Source organism: Oenanthe melanoleuca, chromosome 4 (assembly GCF_029582105.1).
Source record: "Oenanthe melanoleuca isolate GR-GAL-2019-014 chromosome 4, OMel1.0, whole genome shotgun sequence".
Classification (NCBI taxonomy): Eukaryota; Metazoa; Chordata; class Aves; order Passeriformes; family Muscicapidae; genus Oenanthe; species Oenanthe melanoleuca.
The window spans coordinates 4,020,782-4,037,663 of record NC_079337.1 but is presented as its reverse complement, the minus strand read 5'-3'; the positions used below and the strand labels follow the sequence as shown (position 1 = coordinate 4,037,663).

Genomic DNA, 16,882 nt, shown 5'->3' with positions numbered 1-16,882 from the left:
CTTTAATTTCTATTCATCTGTATTTATACCCTTACCCTTTGCTTTAATCTTTTAATGTCTTAATTTCTCATATTTGTTGTAGAATTCAATGGGAATTGCAAAAATATTGGCAATTTTTTTATGTTTTGAAGTCATACACTGGAGACCAGATGACAGAAGTTTGGTGCAGCATTACTGGTCTCCATCAGTGGAATATTGAATAATTTAGGACATGTAATTTTCAAGCTGTGGATGCTGGTACAGAATTAAAGCAAGATTTAGGGAAAAAAGAAGGAAAACTATTGCTTCATGCTTGCTTAATTAAATATTTGGGTGATGGAAAAACAAAATAGAAACATTAAAGATGTGAAATTTAAGAACACATCTTTATTGTCCTTGAGAGTGTAAATATGCAGTTTTGTCACTGAAGTTGTATATCTTAGAATTTTTCTTCTGCACAGAAGCATAACTGGTTTTCTTTAGTTGTGTATGTATCTTCTTGTAATTAGATAGATATATTACTTTTTATTATACATTTAATTACTTTTTGTAAAGCTCTGTACCGTTTGTAGTTGCTGCAAGCCTGTTCAAGTTGTAGAATGTTGCCCTTACTTTGTGTTTTTCCTTTGTCTCTTAGTGTCCTTCAGTGCACAGAGAATATCAGCCCAGGAGACTCCTCAAGAAGTTTCCAGTGCTCTGTTTGCAATACTGCCTTCAGCTCAGAATCGAGGTTTTGTGTCTGAGTTACAGGACTGCTGTCATGTCCTTGCTGGCCTCCCTTTGCATGTTAGCTTTCCAAAAGCTTGGTAGTGTTTGGGAATCCTAACAGGGCAAGGACTCAAATGCTTTCATTCCTCTCTGCTGTAAGTAATGCATGAGGTAGCCTTGGAACTTTGCAGTGCAGCATGTGTTCAGCTCTGAGTACTTGCTACAGCTCTGGTTCCTGGAGACACTGCCTGATGTGGGATTTTTTTCTGTCTTTGTTACCCCATATAGTTATGAGCAGCACAAGGAGGCATGCAGAGGGGATGCCAGGTTCATATGCAAGGCAGATAGCTGTGGGAAGAGGTTCAAGAGCAAGGATGCCCTGAAAAAACACAAAGAAAATGTCCACAGTGGTAAGAAAGAGTTTAATGTTTCTTCAGAAAAAAAACCCTCTGATACCCCTTAAATTTGCAAATCAGAGTAAACATTGTGTTTGGTTACTTTTTTAATGGTTCATTTGTATCAAATAGAAAATTAAGAAGTAACTTAATTGCAAGAGTTACTATTCCTACACCCCCTGGGAGGAATTACTGTAGGCCACATGAATCATTAGTCGCCTGCAGAAAATGTAATAGGAATCTTGTGAAGTTTAAACTAGGTGAATAGGAGATGAAGCAAAATGTTTCAGTAGCAAGGAAAATCAACCACTGGCACAAGCTGCTACAGGAAATGGTGAGTTCTCATTTTTTTGGTATTTTCAGGACACAATAGGATGTCTTTTCTTTGCCTAATCAAAGAAACCATAAAATCCTAATGCATAAAATCCTGTAGCATAATGTTGTGCAGGAAGCCAGGCCAGACCATCCACTGGTCCTCTTAGGCCTAGTGTTTTGATATTTGTGTGCTGTAAATAGTTTTCACTCAAACTTGACTTTCTTCTCAAGAAAGGCCAAGCTACTGCTCTCAGATTCACAAGATCTCAGTTCTGACATTCTGCACTCTCTCTCTGTGTCCTCTCTCCATGTCAAAGGAATATCATTATGTGTGGGGACAGCAGAATTCCAGAGTACACAGAAAACAGGCTTCAGCTGATGGTGACAGCACTGAGATGCATTTTAAGATTTTCAGTCTCTTTCTGCTGCCAAACTCTTGCAGTGTAGAGAAACCTTTCTGTAATCATTGTTACAAAGGATTATCTCCTTCTCTTGGTACCAGTAATAATTTTTTTCATCCATGAGCATTGTTATGTTTAGGCTTAGCTTTTGTCAGTTATGTAATGTATGTGAATTCCACATGGAAGGACTAAGTGTATTCCTGTATTATGTATCAATTTGTGTACATAAGTTTTATAAGTTTTTACTTTTATAATGTTTCTGCTCTTCAATGTAGTATTGGGTGTGTTTTACCTAAGCTAGGAACTATCTTGCATGGGCATCTTAAATTATAAACAAAGAATTAGGTTTGTGGTGGCTTTGTCTTGTAATAAAATAGCTTTGTAGATACTAAAATGAGTCTCTGAAGGTAAGTAATAGATAAACTCAATTAAGTGGTCTGTGACTTTTTAAAGCAGCTGTGAAAAGGGAAGGAAAGTGTCTGGCAGCTGACCTATAGCTTGTTTTGTAATTTCTGTTTTAGACAAGACTTGAATTCATGATCTTGTGCTTAAACAATTTCTCTGTTTTGTTCAGCTAAAGACCATTAATGATATTTTATATAGTAGGATACTTAATGCTTTCTAAATAAATGAAAATGGGGAATTGTTATATGTTTGAGATCTTTTTTGTCACTTCTGCACTAACTTCTCTATTGGTTTCTGGATGAAATGAACGGTTCAGTTGCCGAGTGAGCTGTTCTCAGTTTTGAATTGTGCTCTTCATGTGGGGTTGGTGGTGTATGATAACATCTATTTGAAAGGTTTTTTTCTTTATTGTTCTGGTTTTCTTAATTTACATTCCACCAGTGACTGGTTTGTTGGACACCCACAGAGAACTCCTGAAACAGAGCACTTTGAAGATGGGATACAAATGTAAAAATCTTATGTCAGTCAAATGATCTGTGAAAAGTCACAGGCACGGTGGAAATATTTGGGTTCTTTCTTTGCACTTCCTCTTTAAGATGTTGGTGGTATTTTGTTTCTGTTTCAGGAAATTCTAGGAAGAAGCTGATGTGTTCAGTGTGCAATAAGAAATGTTCCTCAGCAGCAAATCTCCAGGAGCATCGAAAGGTCAGTGAGATGAAGGCTGACTCACAGCAGGCACTGACTTCCCTGAGATGTGAGGCTATGCTGCCCACGTCACTTGAAAGCTGCTGTAATGTAATGCAAGCCTTTGGGTCATCTCTTTCATGGTTACAAAGCCAACCTGGTTTAGTGCGGGTATTTATTTTTGTAGTCACACTTGCTCAAGCCAAGTATCCCCCTAAAGTTTTCATGCACCTCTTACCAAATGCTTATGTGTTTGAGTACTCCAGCATTAAGTCAGACTTGCCTGCTGTTCTTCAGCATTCTTAAACACTGTGTTATGTAATCATAGCATACATGCAGACCATAAAATAGGTTAGTGAGCCTTTAGTTCTTGTACAAAGCACAGTAATTTTCTTACTGCTTTTTGAAATACCACTTAGGGGAGTTACTTCTATTGTAGTTATGCAATAGTAAAAAAAAAATTCTTCCTCAAATCCAAATTTTTCGTATCTTTTTGTTTATCCACATAATCTTTTATAACCAGAACAGGAGGGGTTAACAGTTGAAAAAGCTTCTATTGGAAATAAGGGTGTTCATGTAGAAATACAGATGGACCATGAATATGAGATTCTGAATCCATTATACCCAAAGGAAGTCTCTGCAAGATTAATTTGATAAATCACTAAAACCCAGGAGAATCTGTTTTTGCAAAAAGCTGCATTGTACTGTTTATCAGATTAACTGTAAGTCTTTAATAATGCCCTGGTTATAACCTGAATCCATTGAGGATAAAAATGATATCAATTAAAATATGTTGTTGCAAAGGAAATGATGGGGCTCCTCCTTTTTAATTTGTTCTTCTCCTTGCTTGTGTTAGTATGCCCTGCACTTCTTGTCTATTAGGGCTGTATTTTTTTATCATGGTGTGCCTTGCTGCATATTATTGCAAGTTTTACACATTTGCACAGGTTTTGCAAATATCCTGATTAGTCCATTTTATTAAATGTTTGTTCAGTAGTTATAATATTGGGCAGACATTGTGACACACAAGTTTCTCAAATGTGTGAACATGTCAGCTAAGCACTTGCCTTAAGAATCACCATGAAGGTTTTGTACATAAAATGTTTGCTCTCCTTGATTGGCTTTTCTCTTAAAATATCAAGAAAATGAGTATTCCAGATTTACACACTTATATCAGATAGTGAAGGAGATTTCACATAGTAGTACTCACACTGTTTGCTTAAATCAATTTCCTTTTTTAGCAAGTGGGGCAGGATCATCAGCATTGCCAAAAACAGGCAACCCTTGAGTCTTTCTGAACTTTTAAACTTTGTAGAGCTGGACTTCCTGCAAAATTGGTGTGAGTAGAGTCACACTTAAAAATCCTCTATGATTGCCAACCCCTGACCCCCTTTTTTTAGCCTGCCAATTCCAACCATCTCTTGTGTTGATTTCTAACCTTTTTGTTTAACACTGAACAAGGTTTTGTTCTACTGGGCAATCTTTCTTTTTTATTTACCAGAAGTTGCTTTCAACTGCCTCCTATTTTTTCAGCATTTAGTCCTAAGTGCTGTAATGTTCTGTTGAAAATACTGCATTTGTAGTTTGAGACAAAGCTTTTACGAGAAACAATCCTGCAAGAGTGTGATAGTACTTGTTTTTTGAAATTCTGGTAGAAGCTATGAAGTGGTTTCTGTGTTATTTTTACATGTGTCTGGACTAGAACAAAATGTCCTGACAAGTTAGTCTGCATTTGGTTTTTTAATGTTTTCCTAAAAATGATATTTTATATGGATCTGGTAGTTAGAAACACAGGTTATACAAACTTGCATATAGTTGTAATGATGCCAGTTACAAATTTTTACTTTTTGGGAGGTGATGTTTTTCAGCAAGGGACAAGCAAGGAGGAAATCACAGAATATTCTTGAGTATTAGTATAGCTACTGGCTAATAAGTAGCTACATTCTGTTAGAGAATTTCTGTCTATGTAAGAGATACAGTTTTGTTTTAGACACACATTTAATGATCATAAAATATTTTGCAGGTCCATGAGATCTTTGAGTGTCAAGAATGTGACAAGAAATTCATTTCGGCGAACCAGCTGAAGCGCCATATGATAACTCATTCAGGTAATGTACAGAATGACACAGAGCTGTCTGTATGAGTGTGCATATGAATTACTCTCTTATGGAAGGCTCAATGAAATCTGTGTTGTCCTGAGCTGGTAAGCCAATCTCCGGTTCCAAGAAGACTGTCCAAGCCAGCCTTTCTAAGCCTTCCAAAATTCCAAGTGAAGTGGTGTAGTGTCTTCCTTCTGCTGCTTTGTCTGGCTCTTTTGTCGTGCTATCTGGGGTAGATGAGGTCATCGAGCTGGGGTGGTGCAAAAGGTTGATACGTGGCTTAGAGAGGAGGTGAAAAACCAGTGACTGAGGAGAAGAGGCTGGGAGCTGGGTGTGCTGTCAGTGATCTGTGCTACACAGTGTTTTCCTGTTTATCTGTGTGTGTTAGTGGGCTCATGGAGGAGAGCAGCTCGTGGGCCACCCCATCCACAGACCACCCACAAAGGTTCCTTGTGCCAGCACCAGGCCACTGTGAGCAGGGAGTTTCCCATCTGTAGGTTTGGTAGTGTGGCACCAGTTGGCTCTGCCAGGATTTCTGGTCACTGCAAATCCAGCATTTTCTGTGTCCCTCACCAGTGATTAGAAACATCAAGCAACACAGTGGAAACACAAACATTTTTCTGTCAAATGCATAAGCATTTAAACAAATGCAGGTTTTTACAGCTGCACAGGCTTAGAGTTTTCTTGGTATCAGTCCACAGCAAAAGCTCATTTCTTGTAACATAATCTGTATCTCAGAGGCTCCTGGCTTTCTTTTGACACTTTTGGATGAGTATTAGTACAGTTAAGTTGCAGTCACCAGTTGAAGCATAAAGGCTTTTTGCTTAGGAACTTTTGGGTTTGGAAGCTAATATGTATATTGTTAATTAAGTTTTAAAACATTTAAACTGTCATGCCCTCTTTCACATTTTGTAATCTGGAAACACAGTTTTCCTCTTTGAAGTCATTCTCTTTTGATTTAAGCTAATTAATCAGGGTTTAGTTTTAGCAATGAGTATTGCAAAGAATGTGCCAATTTCTTGAGATGCACCATGGCTCATCTTTTGTGAAGTGACTTAACTGTCTAACATAAAGGGCATTAGGTGTCTTTCTAATTGGTTTAATCTTAATTGGGTTGACTTAATTGCAAAAATCTCTCTGAGGAGATGACTGTCTCAGCCTTTCATCTTCTCCCCCTGTATAAACAGGAGATTAAATGTCCCCCACTCATTTTCTGCAGAAAAACGCCCCTACACCTGCGAGGTTTGCAGTAAGTCCTTCAAACGACTTGATCAAGTGACTGCACACAAAATAATACACAGTGAAGATAAACCTTATAAATGCAAGCTTTGTGGAAAGGGATTTGCCCACAGAAATGTTTACAAGAATCACAAGAAGGTAAAGCACTCTGCTGTTGTTGTTTACAGGTCTGCCAGCCTCAGATTTACAAATTTTTTTCTTTCTTTTAAGTGGTTAATCGTTAAGCTCTGCCATGCTTATAAACATGGGATTAAAGTATTGGAGAATGTAGTTTTAGTGTTCTTTGTTATATCCAAAATCTCAAAAGGCTGAATCAATTCTAGTAAACAAAAAAGTTAAATAAGCAGAAGTAAAGCACTGTTGCTTGGTTAAAAGCATCCAATAAATCCCATTTTGACCTTTTTGTTTTGTTTTTATTTTTTGCTTTGTTTTGTTTGTGATTCTTGGGGGTTTTTTTAAGTACTAGGTTACCAAGTTAATGTTACTGATTTAAAGATGTCTTCAAATACTTTTTTTAATACTGTAATTGAATAAAACTATGTATAGTCCTCTTGCAATCATTGTTGGACTTACCAGCAGATGCTTTCAAACTACACTAGATTTGAACTTGGTGCAGGTGTTCACATATTAAAGCAACATCAGAAGAAACATTACCTGAAAAATAGACTCACAAAGGGATCTTCTGCCTTATGTTGATTGAAGCTCAAATCTGCTTAGCTTAATTTCTGTGGTGCCTGTCATTAGTTTTAACCTGGGCTTGCATTTCTAATGGCAAGGCTCTATCCAAGACTGCTGTTTCAGAATTACAAGACTGTGAAAAAAAATAAAAAGAGAAAAACCTCAACCCTGATATAGCCATACCTCCAAGTCTTTGGCGGTGTGGCTCATGTTATATTCCATCTGGGAATTTGGCACAGGATCTTTGCACCATCTCTTGCACTTGCAGCCATAAATCATGTAAGAGTAATAATATTGCCTCTCACAGGATGAAATGGTGATGACTGTCTAAAACAAGAAAGCATGCAGCAGCCTGCTGAAGGACAAGATTAGCTCCCATACATTATATTTTATGTTCTAGATTTCAAGAAAATGGGAAAGAACTTTGCAGGCTGGATATATTCTAAGAAAAATGTATAAAATATTATCTAGAAAGATAGCTCTGTATTTTAAATGAGTACTTTTTACATGTTTCCTTATGTTAGCTTGCCATTGATGACTGATAGGGAGTTTTGTTTGAAAATGGACTTCAGGATTAAGTAGGAAGGAGTAAATACTTTGACCCAATTCTATGTTCAAAGCAGCAGCACCAGCAGCATAAGCAAGGATTAGAGGCTCCACTTAATGACAAAAATATTAAAATTTAGACAACTTTAGTGGGTACCAAATTTTGACGGAATTCCTTAAAGCATGTTGGAATGCTGGTTTCCTGGACCTGTTTGCACCTAGTACTGGCTGTAAATCAGCTCTGCTCTATATTGAGAGAAACTTGTTCCTGTGTTTGCATAAAGATTACCCAAACAGCTGTGACTGTTCACCCATCCACATGTAGGTCTCTAAATTCACATGCTGAGTGAGGAGGCAAACAGGAGAGACAGGAGATTGATGTGGATGGCCTGAGCTGCTTTTTTTAGACACACCTCTCTCCACCGAGGAAACAGCAGGAGGAGAGGAGCAGACAGCAGAGGGGAGTCTGGATGTGTGTGCACAAAACCCAGTTGTACCATACAACTCAAGGGTGTGGTGGCTTGGGAGGCCAAAATAGTTTTGAGTGCCATGATTTGGGGGAAGGCTATGCCTAGGGAAAGAGGCCAGTGGTTCCTCTTGCTTGTTCACAGGAATGCTGGAACAGAGTAAATGTCAAACTTTATTGTGTATTATACTTCTATGTTTTTCTTCAGCTTGGGTTTTTAATGATTTTCCGATGTGAGTTTCCTGTAAGATGTCTTCCTAGGTTTATTTTCTTTTGGAGGAAGAAAATTGAACTCTAAATACTTTCAGGTTGCTTTTCTGAGTTTCAGGATTAGGTTACTGGGCTAGTGGCAGGGAGCATAGATACCTGCAGTAGGAATGATGGGTATAGGAGTTATTAAATCAACAGCGTTTAACAGAAAATTTCCTTTAAGTTCGATAGCAACCGGCTTAAAAAACCTTTGGATTTTACAGCAAGCTTACATCTTTTTTATATATAAGAGAGTACAGATATATTTTGTGCCTTTGAATTTTTAATTTGTGTTTTAGATGGAAACTCAGTGTTGTTGTTTCTGTAATTCCCTTGGGGGGTGGGTTTTAACCTGATTTCATGTTGGAAGTCTCAGAATAAAAATATCTCCCACAACATGTGTTTTAAACATCTTTCAGATGTGGGTGTCTGTTGGGTCATTTCAAAAGTGCAGAAGGAGATTAGTTCCTCACATTTCACAGGATTTCACTTGGGAAATACAGTGGAGTTGCCAAGAGCCTATCTGCTCTGTTAAGTGGAGCACTGGGATGTGAAACCAACTTAGCGCTTGTTATGCTCTTAGAGCTGCACATCTGAGCAGAAGCTGTGGTACCTCTGTGATCTGCTGCTCCTGCAAACTGGTGCTGCACTGCTCTGTGTAGGTGCATGTGCAAGCTGGCTTTGCCCCTGGCTTGGAGATGCCAAGGCTGGGAAGTGTTCTGGGATATGGAACCAGCTCAGAAGTCCTTTGTGAGAGCTCAGACTGTGACTTAAATGATCACATGAATACAGTTCCATTTCTGTGCCAAGGCAAGGGAGCAGTACCTGAAATGAAGAGGCAAAAAGGGATTGTGCTGCAGATAAAAGGAGTCACCTTTCATGCTGGTTAGACTGGATGAGGGTGCATGTTCTGAGCCACGTAATGCAGATTACCTCCATACAGGAGATGTTTTTGCTCCATCTGCTCCTTTATTTCTAAGTACAGAGGATGAGTTCAGAGAACAAAATACGAGGACATGACAGTCAGCAGAAATAGGTCATCAGACCCAGGATTTTAAAGGGTTTATGGCTAATCCAGGGTTGTTTGGTCCTGGGGAGCATAATGATTTCAAACAACTGTATTCCATCAGTTTATCTGTTGTGAATAAGTAGCCTTGGGCTGAGCTTAAGCCTCCACAGATGCTGTGGTAGGAAAGGCTGCTATGAAATGCTCCATAAGAGCCCATCCTCAGTTGCTGGCATGATCTGTGTACCCTTGCATGTGGGTATGCCTAGTTAGGTGATTTTCTTTGTAGGGAAGTTAAGATGTGCAGATGAATCTGTGTATTTTGATCACAAGATGAGAAGAGTATAAAGGAGATGCTAAGGAGGTGTTCTGTACAAGTCACTGTGCTCATCAGAACTGTCACTCACGTGATGAGTGTTCCAAAGCAGGGCATTTTTGAAATCAGCAGCATGACTTTTGCGCTCGTGAAAGGTGCCAGATTGACAGCTCTGGAGACTGAACCCTTCTATTTATCCACAGAACAGGTACAGCACAGGCAGCAGCACTGCGAGCTTCCCCCCAGTGTCTCGTCCATGTGTCCCAACCCTGTTCTGGAGGAACCCCCTGTTGAGGTGAGAAGGCAGTTCAGTCTCTTCATGTCCTGTCAATCATTGGCCTCATTGCCAGGGGGTCAGCTAATGCCAGCTGGGATGGGAACCTGTAGGGTCTGGGCTGGAACATGCAGCAGATTTCAAGGAACATGAGAAGTTCCACACTTGTGATGGTCTTCCAGGAGCCTTTGTGCTTTCAGTGCAGGGTGCTCAGCTTTTGGTGCTGTGTGTTTGTGAGAGGACGGTGGTGTTAAACAAGCTGGGTTCAAGGCCCTCAGCCAACCTCTCAAGAATTATGCTGTCTCCCCACAGCCCCCTTTCTTTCCTCAGTTGAAGGGGTAGAATAACAGTTGTGTGGATTCTGGATAGCTGAAATTGATTATACAAATATGTACTATGCCAATATTTGCCCTTAGTCTACCAAATGAACTCATTTACCTAATTTCCTGCATATTATAAAACACTTACTGTCCCCTTTTCGCTTTTCTTCTGGGCACTCCAGCTTGTAATAAGGTCCTTGTGAGCTCATAAAGTATATGGATGATGATGCTTTGAAAACCTGCTTTCCTTTGCAAAAATAGTAGGAAATGGGGTGAATAGTAAATTAATCAGTACAGCTTATTATCTACAGTGGGCAGCTGTTAAAAACACTAGAAAACACGGAAAGTGCTTTAGAATTTATAAAATTAAAATAAAGCTGGATGTTTCCCAAGCTTCAGAAAAGAAATTTGCTTCAACAACTCTGTGGTCTGCTTAGCCTTTTATTTTATTCATAGCTTTGAGGCTGTTTTTCAGCTACAATGAATTGTTCCACGGCCAGCAAAAATCTTGGTATTGTTGCTTCCATGGCTTTGTTTTTTTTCTGGTGATTTTTGTTGTTTGGTATTTTTTTTTTAATAAAAGAAGCTATATATAAAAGTAGTCTCATGATTTGAGGAATTTTCTTTGCAGATCAGATTGGTTTTGCCTTAAAACATAACTAAAAAGAAAGAGGTTTATGTGCCTTCAACTTGAAAGGATTTATTCATATCAATAAGTATTCCAGGCCAGTGTTAGTAAGGCTGAAGCAGTTAATGCTATGCAGCTGAGCTTGTAGTTTTTTCCTCTGGTTAGTCTGTATTTTTGTTTCTGTTTATGTGCACACCTCAAGTGACAGTTGTGAGGATGGGGAAAGCGCACTCACTGGTAGTAGCTGCTGTGCTGGCTTTCAGGATCCTGAATAATGGCAGAAGGATTACTTCAATTCTTCATCCTCTGATGCTTCCAGTTGGGATATCCCCTCCTGAGTCCTGTGTAGGAAATGAACTGTAGTTACTAGAATGACAGCTGACGGATTTTTATGAGCCTTTCCTCTCACACGTTATCTTTCATCCACAGACCCATTCTGAAGAGAGACCGTTCCAGTGTGAGGAATGCAAAGCCTTATTTAGAACCCCCTTCTCTCTACAAAGGCATCTCTTAATCCATAACAGTAAGTGCAAAGTCAGAGGAAAAAACAGCTTTCTCTATTCTTATATGTGACTGAGAAATGTGATGAGAAATGACTGAGATATGTGGCACCTTGCTCCAAAATACAACTTGCTGTGTTAAATGTGTATTAAGATTCAACTCTGTACCCAGAGAATTAAAAAATTCAGAGCCACATTCAAACCTTCGCTTCAGATGCACTTAAATGCAAATCCAAATACGCTGTAGAAAATCCAGCAATGATTTGAGGTCTGAAGAAATCGATTTCTGCATTAAGTGTGATAGTGTTACCTCCATTTTAAACAAGGACAAATGGAAACAGAGAAAAGTTGGTGACTTGCTCAGCTTTTGTAGGTAATCCAGTTTAGAGCTTGCCACTGAGATTGTTTCTCCTGTGCCAGCCCAGGCTCATGTTTGCTGCCTCTGGCATGGAACTGGAGAAGCTCAGAGAAATGCTGTGGCTGTTTTCCCTCATGAGTAACTTTTCTTGGCATTTTGTCAGTTTTTTTTCAGTTGACTGTGTTAAGATTTATTTTTGGAATTTTCTCCATCTTTAATACTTGCAGAGCCCTAGACTATCATTCAGTCCTTTAAACATCAACAGTTTAGATTTTAGAAAATGCTCATGATCTAAAATCCTTGAGCTTAGAAGAAGGTACTTTATTTTGGGGAATATTCACACTGGTATAACTAAGAAAACCACAAATCTTTCTTTTTTTACTCCTGCATTAATAGGTGAATTATTGGATTGGCATGTTCAGTTTGTTCTTTTGCAATTATCTTTCAAAGCTTCTGCAGTTTTTTAAAACATTGGATGTCATAAGTTTTTTCCCCAGTATTAAAAATTATGGAGAAAAATATTAAAAACCTGCTCAGTATGCGTTCTAATGAACAAGCATTTGCAGAATTTCCAAAATATGTAATTCACAGTATGCAGATTTGTAGGTTTTCCTGCAGGTTTTCCTAAGAATATACACTTGGACTTTCTTTGAAGAAGAATGTGGTAGCTCAGGAAGACCTGTTTTTCACTAGGTGAGAGGACCTTCAAGTGCGATCACTGTGATGCCACCTTCAAACGAAAAGACACATTAAATGTTCATATTCAAGTTGTCCATGATGGACATAAGAAATACAAGTGTGACCTGTGTGACAAAGCTTTTGTGACACCCTCGGTCCTGAAGAGCCATAAGAAAGTGAGTAGAATCAACTGATCATTTCTTGTGTGTCCCTAAGGTTGTGATTCAATGTTGAATCCCCAGCTGCTTCTGCCTTTCTACCTTTTCAGTAGAAAGCTGTGGTTGCCCTTACTCTAAAATGCTGATTGCAGTAGTGGGGTTGTTGGTAGCAGGATGGGCCTGGCTCACTGCTCTTATCACCCTCCTTTTCACCGAACTCTGCAATGGAATTGGGCTGAACTTTAGGAGGAGGCTTGGTCACTAGTTTGGCCTGAGGTAAGATTGATATTACAGGAATAAATGCAAAGAAAATAACTGAATTAAGAAAAAACAGCTGAGAAAAGTCAGTTGATGTTGCCACCTAATTCAGATTGTGAGAATTAGTTTAAAAAAGTCATGCATGTGTTGCTTGCCACATAGTATGTGCTTCATACATGTGTGTAGAATTGGAATTGCTTTTGCTATGTGCTCCTGTCAGACTAGGACTGGCTGTGTTTGTGAGCCTTCTAACTGTAGTGTATTGCTCCCAGAAATCCTTTTGGTATTTGGGTGTTTGGAATTAAATAGTTGTCTGTCTGGTATATCCCAGTGTTCTGTGCTACAGATACAAATGATTGCCAAATAACTGTATCCTAGTCAAGAGGAGTTTAGCATTCATATCTTTAATGTCAGGGAATGAAAATAGTGCAAGTCCATCCAGTATTGAAATGAGATATCATTTACTCTTGTTTGAGCTGCAGCATAAAATGTGCTATGTGAGAAAAAAAAATTACATTTTTATGATGTAATGAAGAATTTTGTGTTATTTCAGTGTCTTATCATCAACATAAGAATTAATTTCCCTGTGTGAAGAGAGTCACGTGCTAGCTGGAAACTGAAATAGTCAACTGCACATATAATTGAATGTGTTATCTTTCCTATCTCATTTAAATTAACACTTTTAAATTAAGTCCTCAGAAATTCTCCACTAAAAGAACAGCCACAGTTATAAGGAAAAGTAATTCAATAGACTGATAAATCTTGAGATCAAAATTGTGTGTTGAAAGTACAGTGTGAAAAATGATGGTGACTTTGGTGTGTAATTGATTTCAGGGTGATCTTGCTGTTGACCACACAGGTTGGGAGAGTTTGTAATATGGGGTTTTTTTCTATTTTGAAATAATTCTTCTTGTATCAGTGAGGCCCCCTAACCCTAAAAGCTTGATTTCAAAAGGCAGACTCAGTGATTTAGTGGTGGTGATAATTGCCATGTTCTTTTTGTGATCAATTCTCTAACACCCAGAGCTAATTGGAATCTTTGCCTGGTGTGATGGTAAAATACACAACAGAGGTAACAGCAGTCAATGTCAATACAATGAAATAGTCCATATTTTACTTTTTTATTCAATGCTGTACAATCATTCTTGTCTTTCCCCTCCCCATGTAGACTCACACGGGAGAAAAAGAGAAGATTTGCCCATATTGTGGACAGAAGTTTGCAAGCAATGGAACACTGAGAGTTCATATTCGAAGCCATACAGGTATTTATTATAATGAACAGAGAAGACTTTCTAAATCTTAGAACAAGGTGTCTCTATGTCCACAGTTTATCTATCTGCAAACAGGCAAATTTACAGGTAGGCTTAACACATCATCTTTATCAGACATTTTACCTGCTTAATATGCAAAAGCTGTTGTCAGGTTTCATTTTGCAAGTTTGCACTTACCTTCAAATAAGTGGCACCAGGCGGCTGAAAGATGTTTCTTTGTGATAATTTGCCTTTGGCATGAAGTTTTCTTCCCTCTGCATAACCAAGTTTGGCTTGCAGGGAGATGGCAGTAATTACTTTGTGCTGCTGATGTTACCATCAGTTTGCATGGAGCAGAAAGCCCCAGTTTTTCATGTTCATGCTGCACATGGCCCTTAGGGAAATGCTCTGGAGATGTCCAAGTAAAAATGGTTTTCACATGTGTGCTGCTACCAGTTAAATTTCAGCTCTCTCAAGCAGGCTTTTCTGAATTTAGGGGTTGGGCTGAGTTTCATGAAACCACACACGAGGGACATCTAACCTTGAGTATAGAGCCCTGCAAAATTTGTAACCTCTATTATAGGAGGCTGTGACATTTTGAACTTACTTGAAGCAGAAAGGCGCTGAAGATTTCTGGTGGCTTGTAAATTAAATGCAGGGGGAGAAACTGCCTTGCCGGGAGATGATACAGGTTGGAGTTGCAGCAATATGGACTGTGGAAACAATTTATGAGTGAATAATGCTGCAGGAGGGAAACTTTCAAGGCCTCTTTTTTACCTAAGAAGCTAGAAGCAGTCATTGTATAGCTACTAATTCAGGAAAAAATGCCTTGCTAAATTAATTTTTAATTACTCAAATTATTTAATTATTTAAATTATTAATTAATGGCTTGTGATAAATAAATTCTGATCCTTCCTTCTTCTGGCCTTGCTGCTAGTACAGTGTCAATTACATTTTTGGTGGTTTGCATCCTTCACTGTGAGAAGCTACTAAAGTAGCTTTTTGTGGTTGTTTTTGTCACTGTTAGGGTTTCTGGCCAATTTTTTGATTATCCTGATGAAAAGTGGGGGGCAGTTGCTGCTATGTTGTGACTTTAAGTTTAAAAAGCATGCTTTTATTACATGGAAAGATGCCTTATGGAAGGTTGAGTAAGAAAATGCCACAGTTGGATTCGTGTTGCATTTCTGAAGAGATGGTTTTGTTTGATGCTGTACCTGAAGGCTTCAGCCATGTTGTTTTTGGTCAGAACACAAGCACACGAGAGGAAATTGTGGTCCAACGTTCAGTGAGCCTGAGAAACACTGCTTTCTGAGGAATAGCTTGCATCATTCCCAGAAAATGTAAGGGGAGTTGCTGAAGGAAATCCAGGTCATCTGCAAACAGGGTAAAAAAATATTAACCACTCTTAAGTTCCCTACAATGTGAAAATCCTTGACAACTTTTCAGGGAATTTCTGGGCAGTAAGAAATTTTCAGTTCATCAAATAGTGGAGCCACGAACTTACTTTATTCAGAGATGGATGTTTGGTTTCCAAATGTAGCACTGATTAACACTTCATGGTATTGGTATCTGTTAAATTCTTTGGGTTTGAATTAATAATTTCAAAATTTTGCCATCCTTATTCTCTTCAGTCAGACTTCAAAGTATCACTTTTTCTGAGCTAGAAGTGAAACAAGCAGCCACTGTGTTCAGGAGATGATTGATCCTTCTGAATAAATCTTGGGCTTTGATACAACTAAGCAGCCCACCATACATTTAATAATGCAAAGACCTCTTTTCTTAGTGATTACAGGTGATGAGGTTTGAGGTCTGTGTTCACATATTTGCATTATCCCATTTTCTCTGTGTGGTCAGCTGGACTTTGCTTTATTATCTACTTTGTGTGAGAGGTTTTATTCTGTATTTACAAAATAAATATAGGTAGAGGTTATTTTAGAGAGAGTTGTGCATCACTTTTTGTCCTCCTTATATTTGTGAAATTGTTAACAAAGCTGAGGTTATAAGGTACCTGCTTTGGCATTGTATTTGGTACACTTTGTAATCCATATACACCAAAGAGAAGCTCAGTGGGGTTTTGTCTTTCATTTAATATGCAGCATGTGCTTTTAAATGTTGTTCCACACAGACATGCATGCTTCCTGCATAAGCAATTTTCTTCCCTCTTCTGTGTTAGAATAAGGCTCTGTAATTGAGCCTAAACACTACTTGGCCTTTTGCAGCAATTGAGCTGGTTTGGGGTGAGTGAACATGTCTGCATGTGCATGTACAGAGGGAAGGGGGTGATGTTTGCCTCTGAACCTGGAGTGTTGCTCTGTAATTCATCATCTGGGTTTCAGCCTTGGCATGACACAGACAGCGCTCTGCAGGTCAGCTGAAACACTAGATCACATTCTCCCTCTCCTGTATCCTGTTGGTTTATGACTTCTTAGGGTCACAGGGAGCTGGGGTTAATTCAGCAAAAGAATCCTTTGACTATGATATAAATTCCTTGGCTTGTTCATAAATTGTAAAAGAAATCCTACGGTCTACTCCATGGGCTTGAGACCTGGGGGCTGGGAGGTTAATTGCTTCCCTGAAGTTTTAAGCAACTTTCAGTGTTAGCAGTTAGCTAACTGCAGTTTGTGCAGCTTCTCAGTTACCTTATGCATATCTATTTAAAGGTGTTAATTTCTGGGAGGGATGTGTATGGATTTGTGTGTTCCTCTGTGACCTGGGTATAAACACACACACAGTTTATCTGTCTGCTGTTTATACATGCTGTTGCCTTCCTAATTAGTCATGTCCTAATCCCTTCTGTCCTTGGGATATAGCAGATCAAATTGTGCAACAGTGAAAGTTGTTCTGAAGTGGTTTATATTTGCAGGTAAATTTCTTCTAGAGTTAGGAGAATTAAGGGATTTAATTGTAATTCTGTCCTTTCCCTACTGTTACGTAAAGACTGATGGGGAACAACCAATGACCATAAATGTCTG

General features: G+C 38.7%; 1 protein-coding gene across 2 annotated transcripts in view; it reads left to right on the top strand.

The window, feature by feature from the left end:
- PRDM5 (PR/SET domain 5) overlaps positions 1–16,882 on the top strand; it is a 55,203-nt gene that overhangs the window by 17,088 nt on the left and 21,233 nt on the right. Inside the window, exons 6-13 of one of the 2 annotated variants that reach the window (XM_056489983.1) lie at positions 617–709; positions 976–1,097; positions 2,829–2,908; positions 4,911–4,995; positions 6,206–6,363; positions 11,138–11,231; positions 12,260–12,420; positions 13,829–13,922. In XM_056489983.1, coding sequence (XP_056345958.1) covers positions 617–709; positions 976–1,097; positions 2,829–2,908; positions 4,911–4,995; positions 6,206–6,363; positions 11,138–11,231; positions 12,260–12,420; positions 13,829–13,922 — 887 coding nt within the window. Of the gene's footprint in view, positions 1–616; positions 710–975; positions 1,098–2,828; positions 2,909–4,910; positions 4,996–6,205; positions 6,364–9,689; positions 9,782–11,137; positions 11,232–12,259; positions 12,421–13,828; positions 13,923–16,882 lie in introns of both variants that reach the window. The other variant, XM_056489985.1, reaches the window with a different exon arrangement.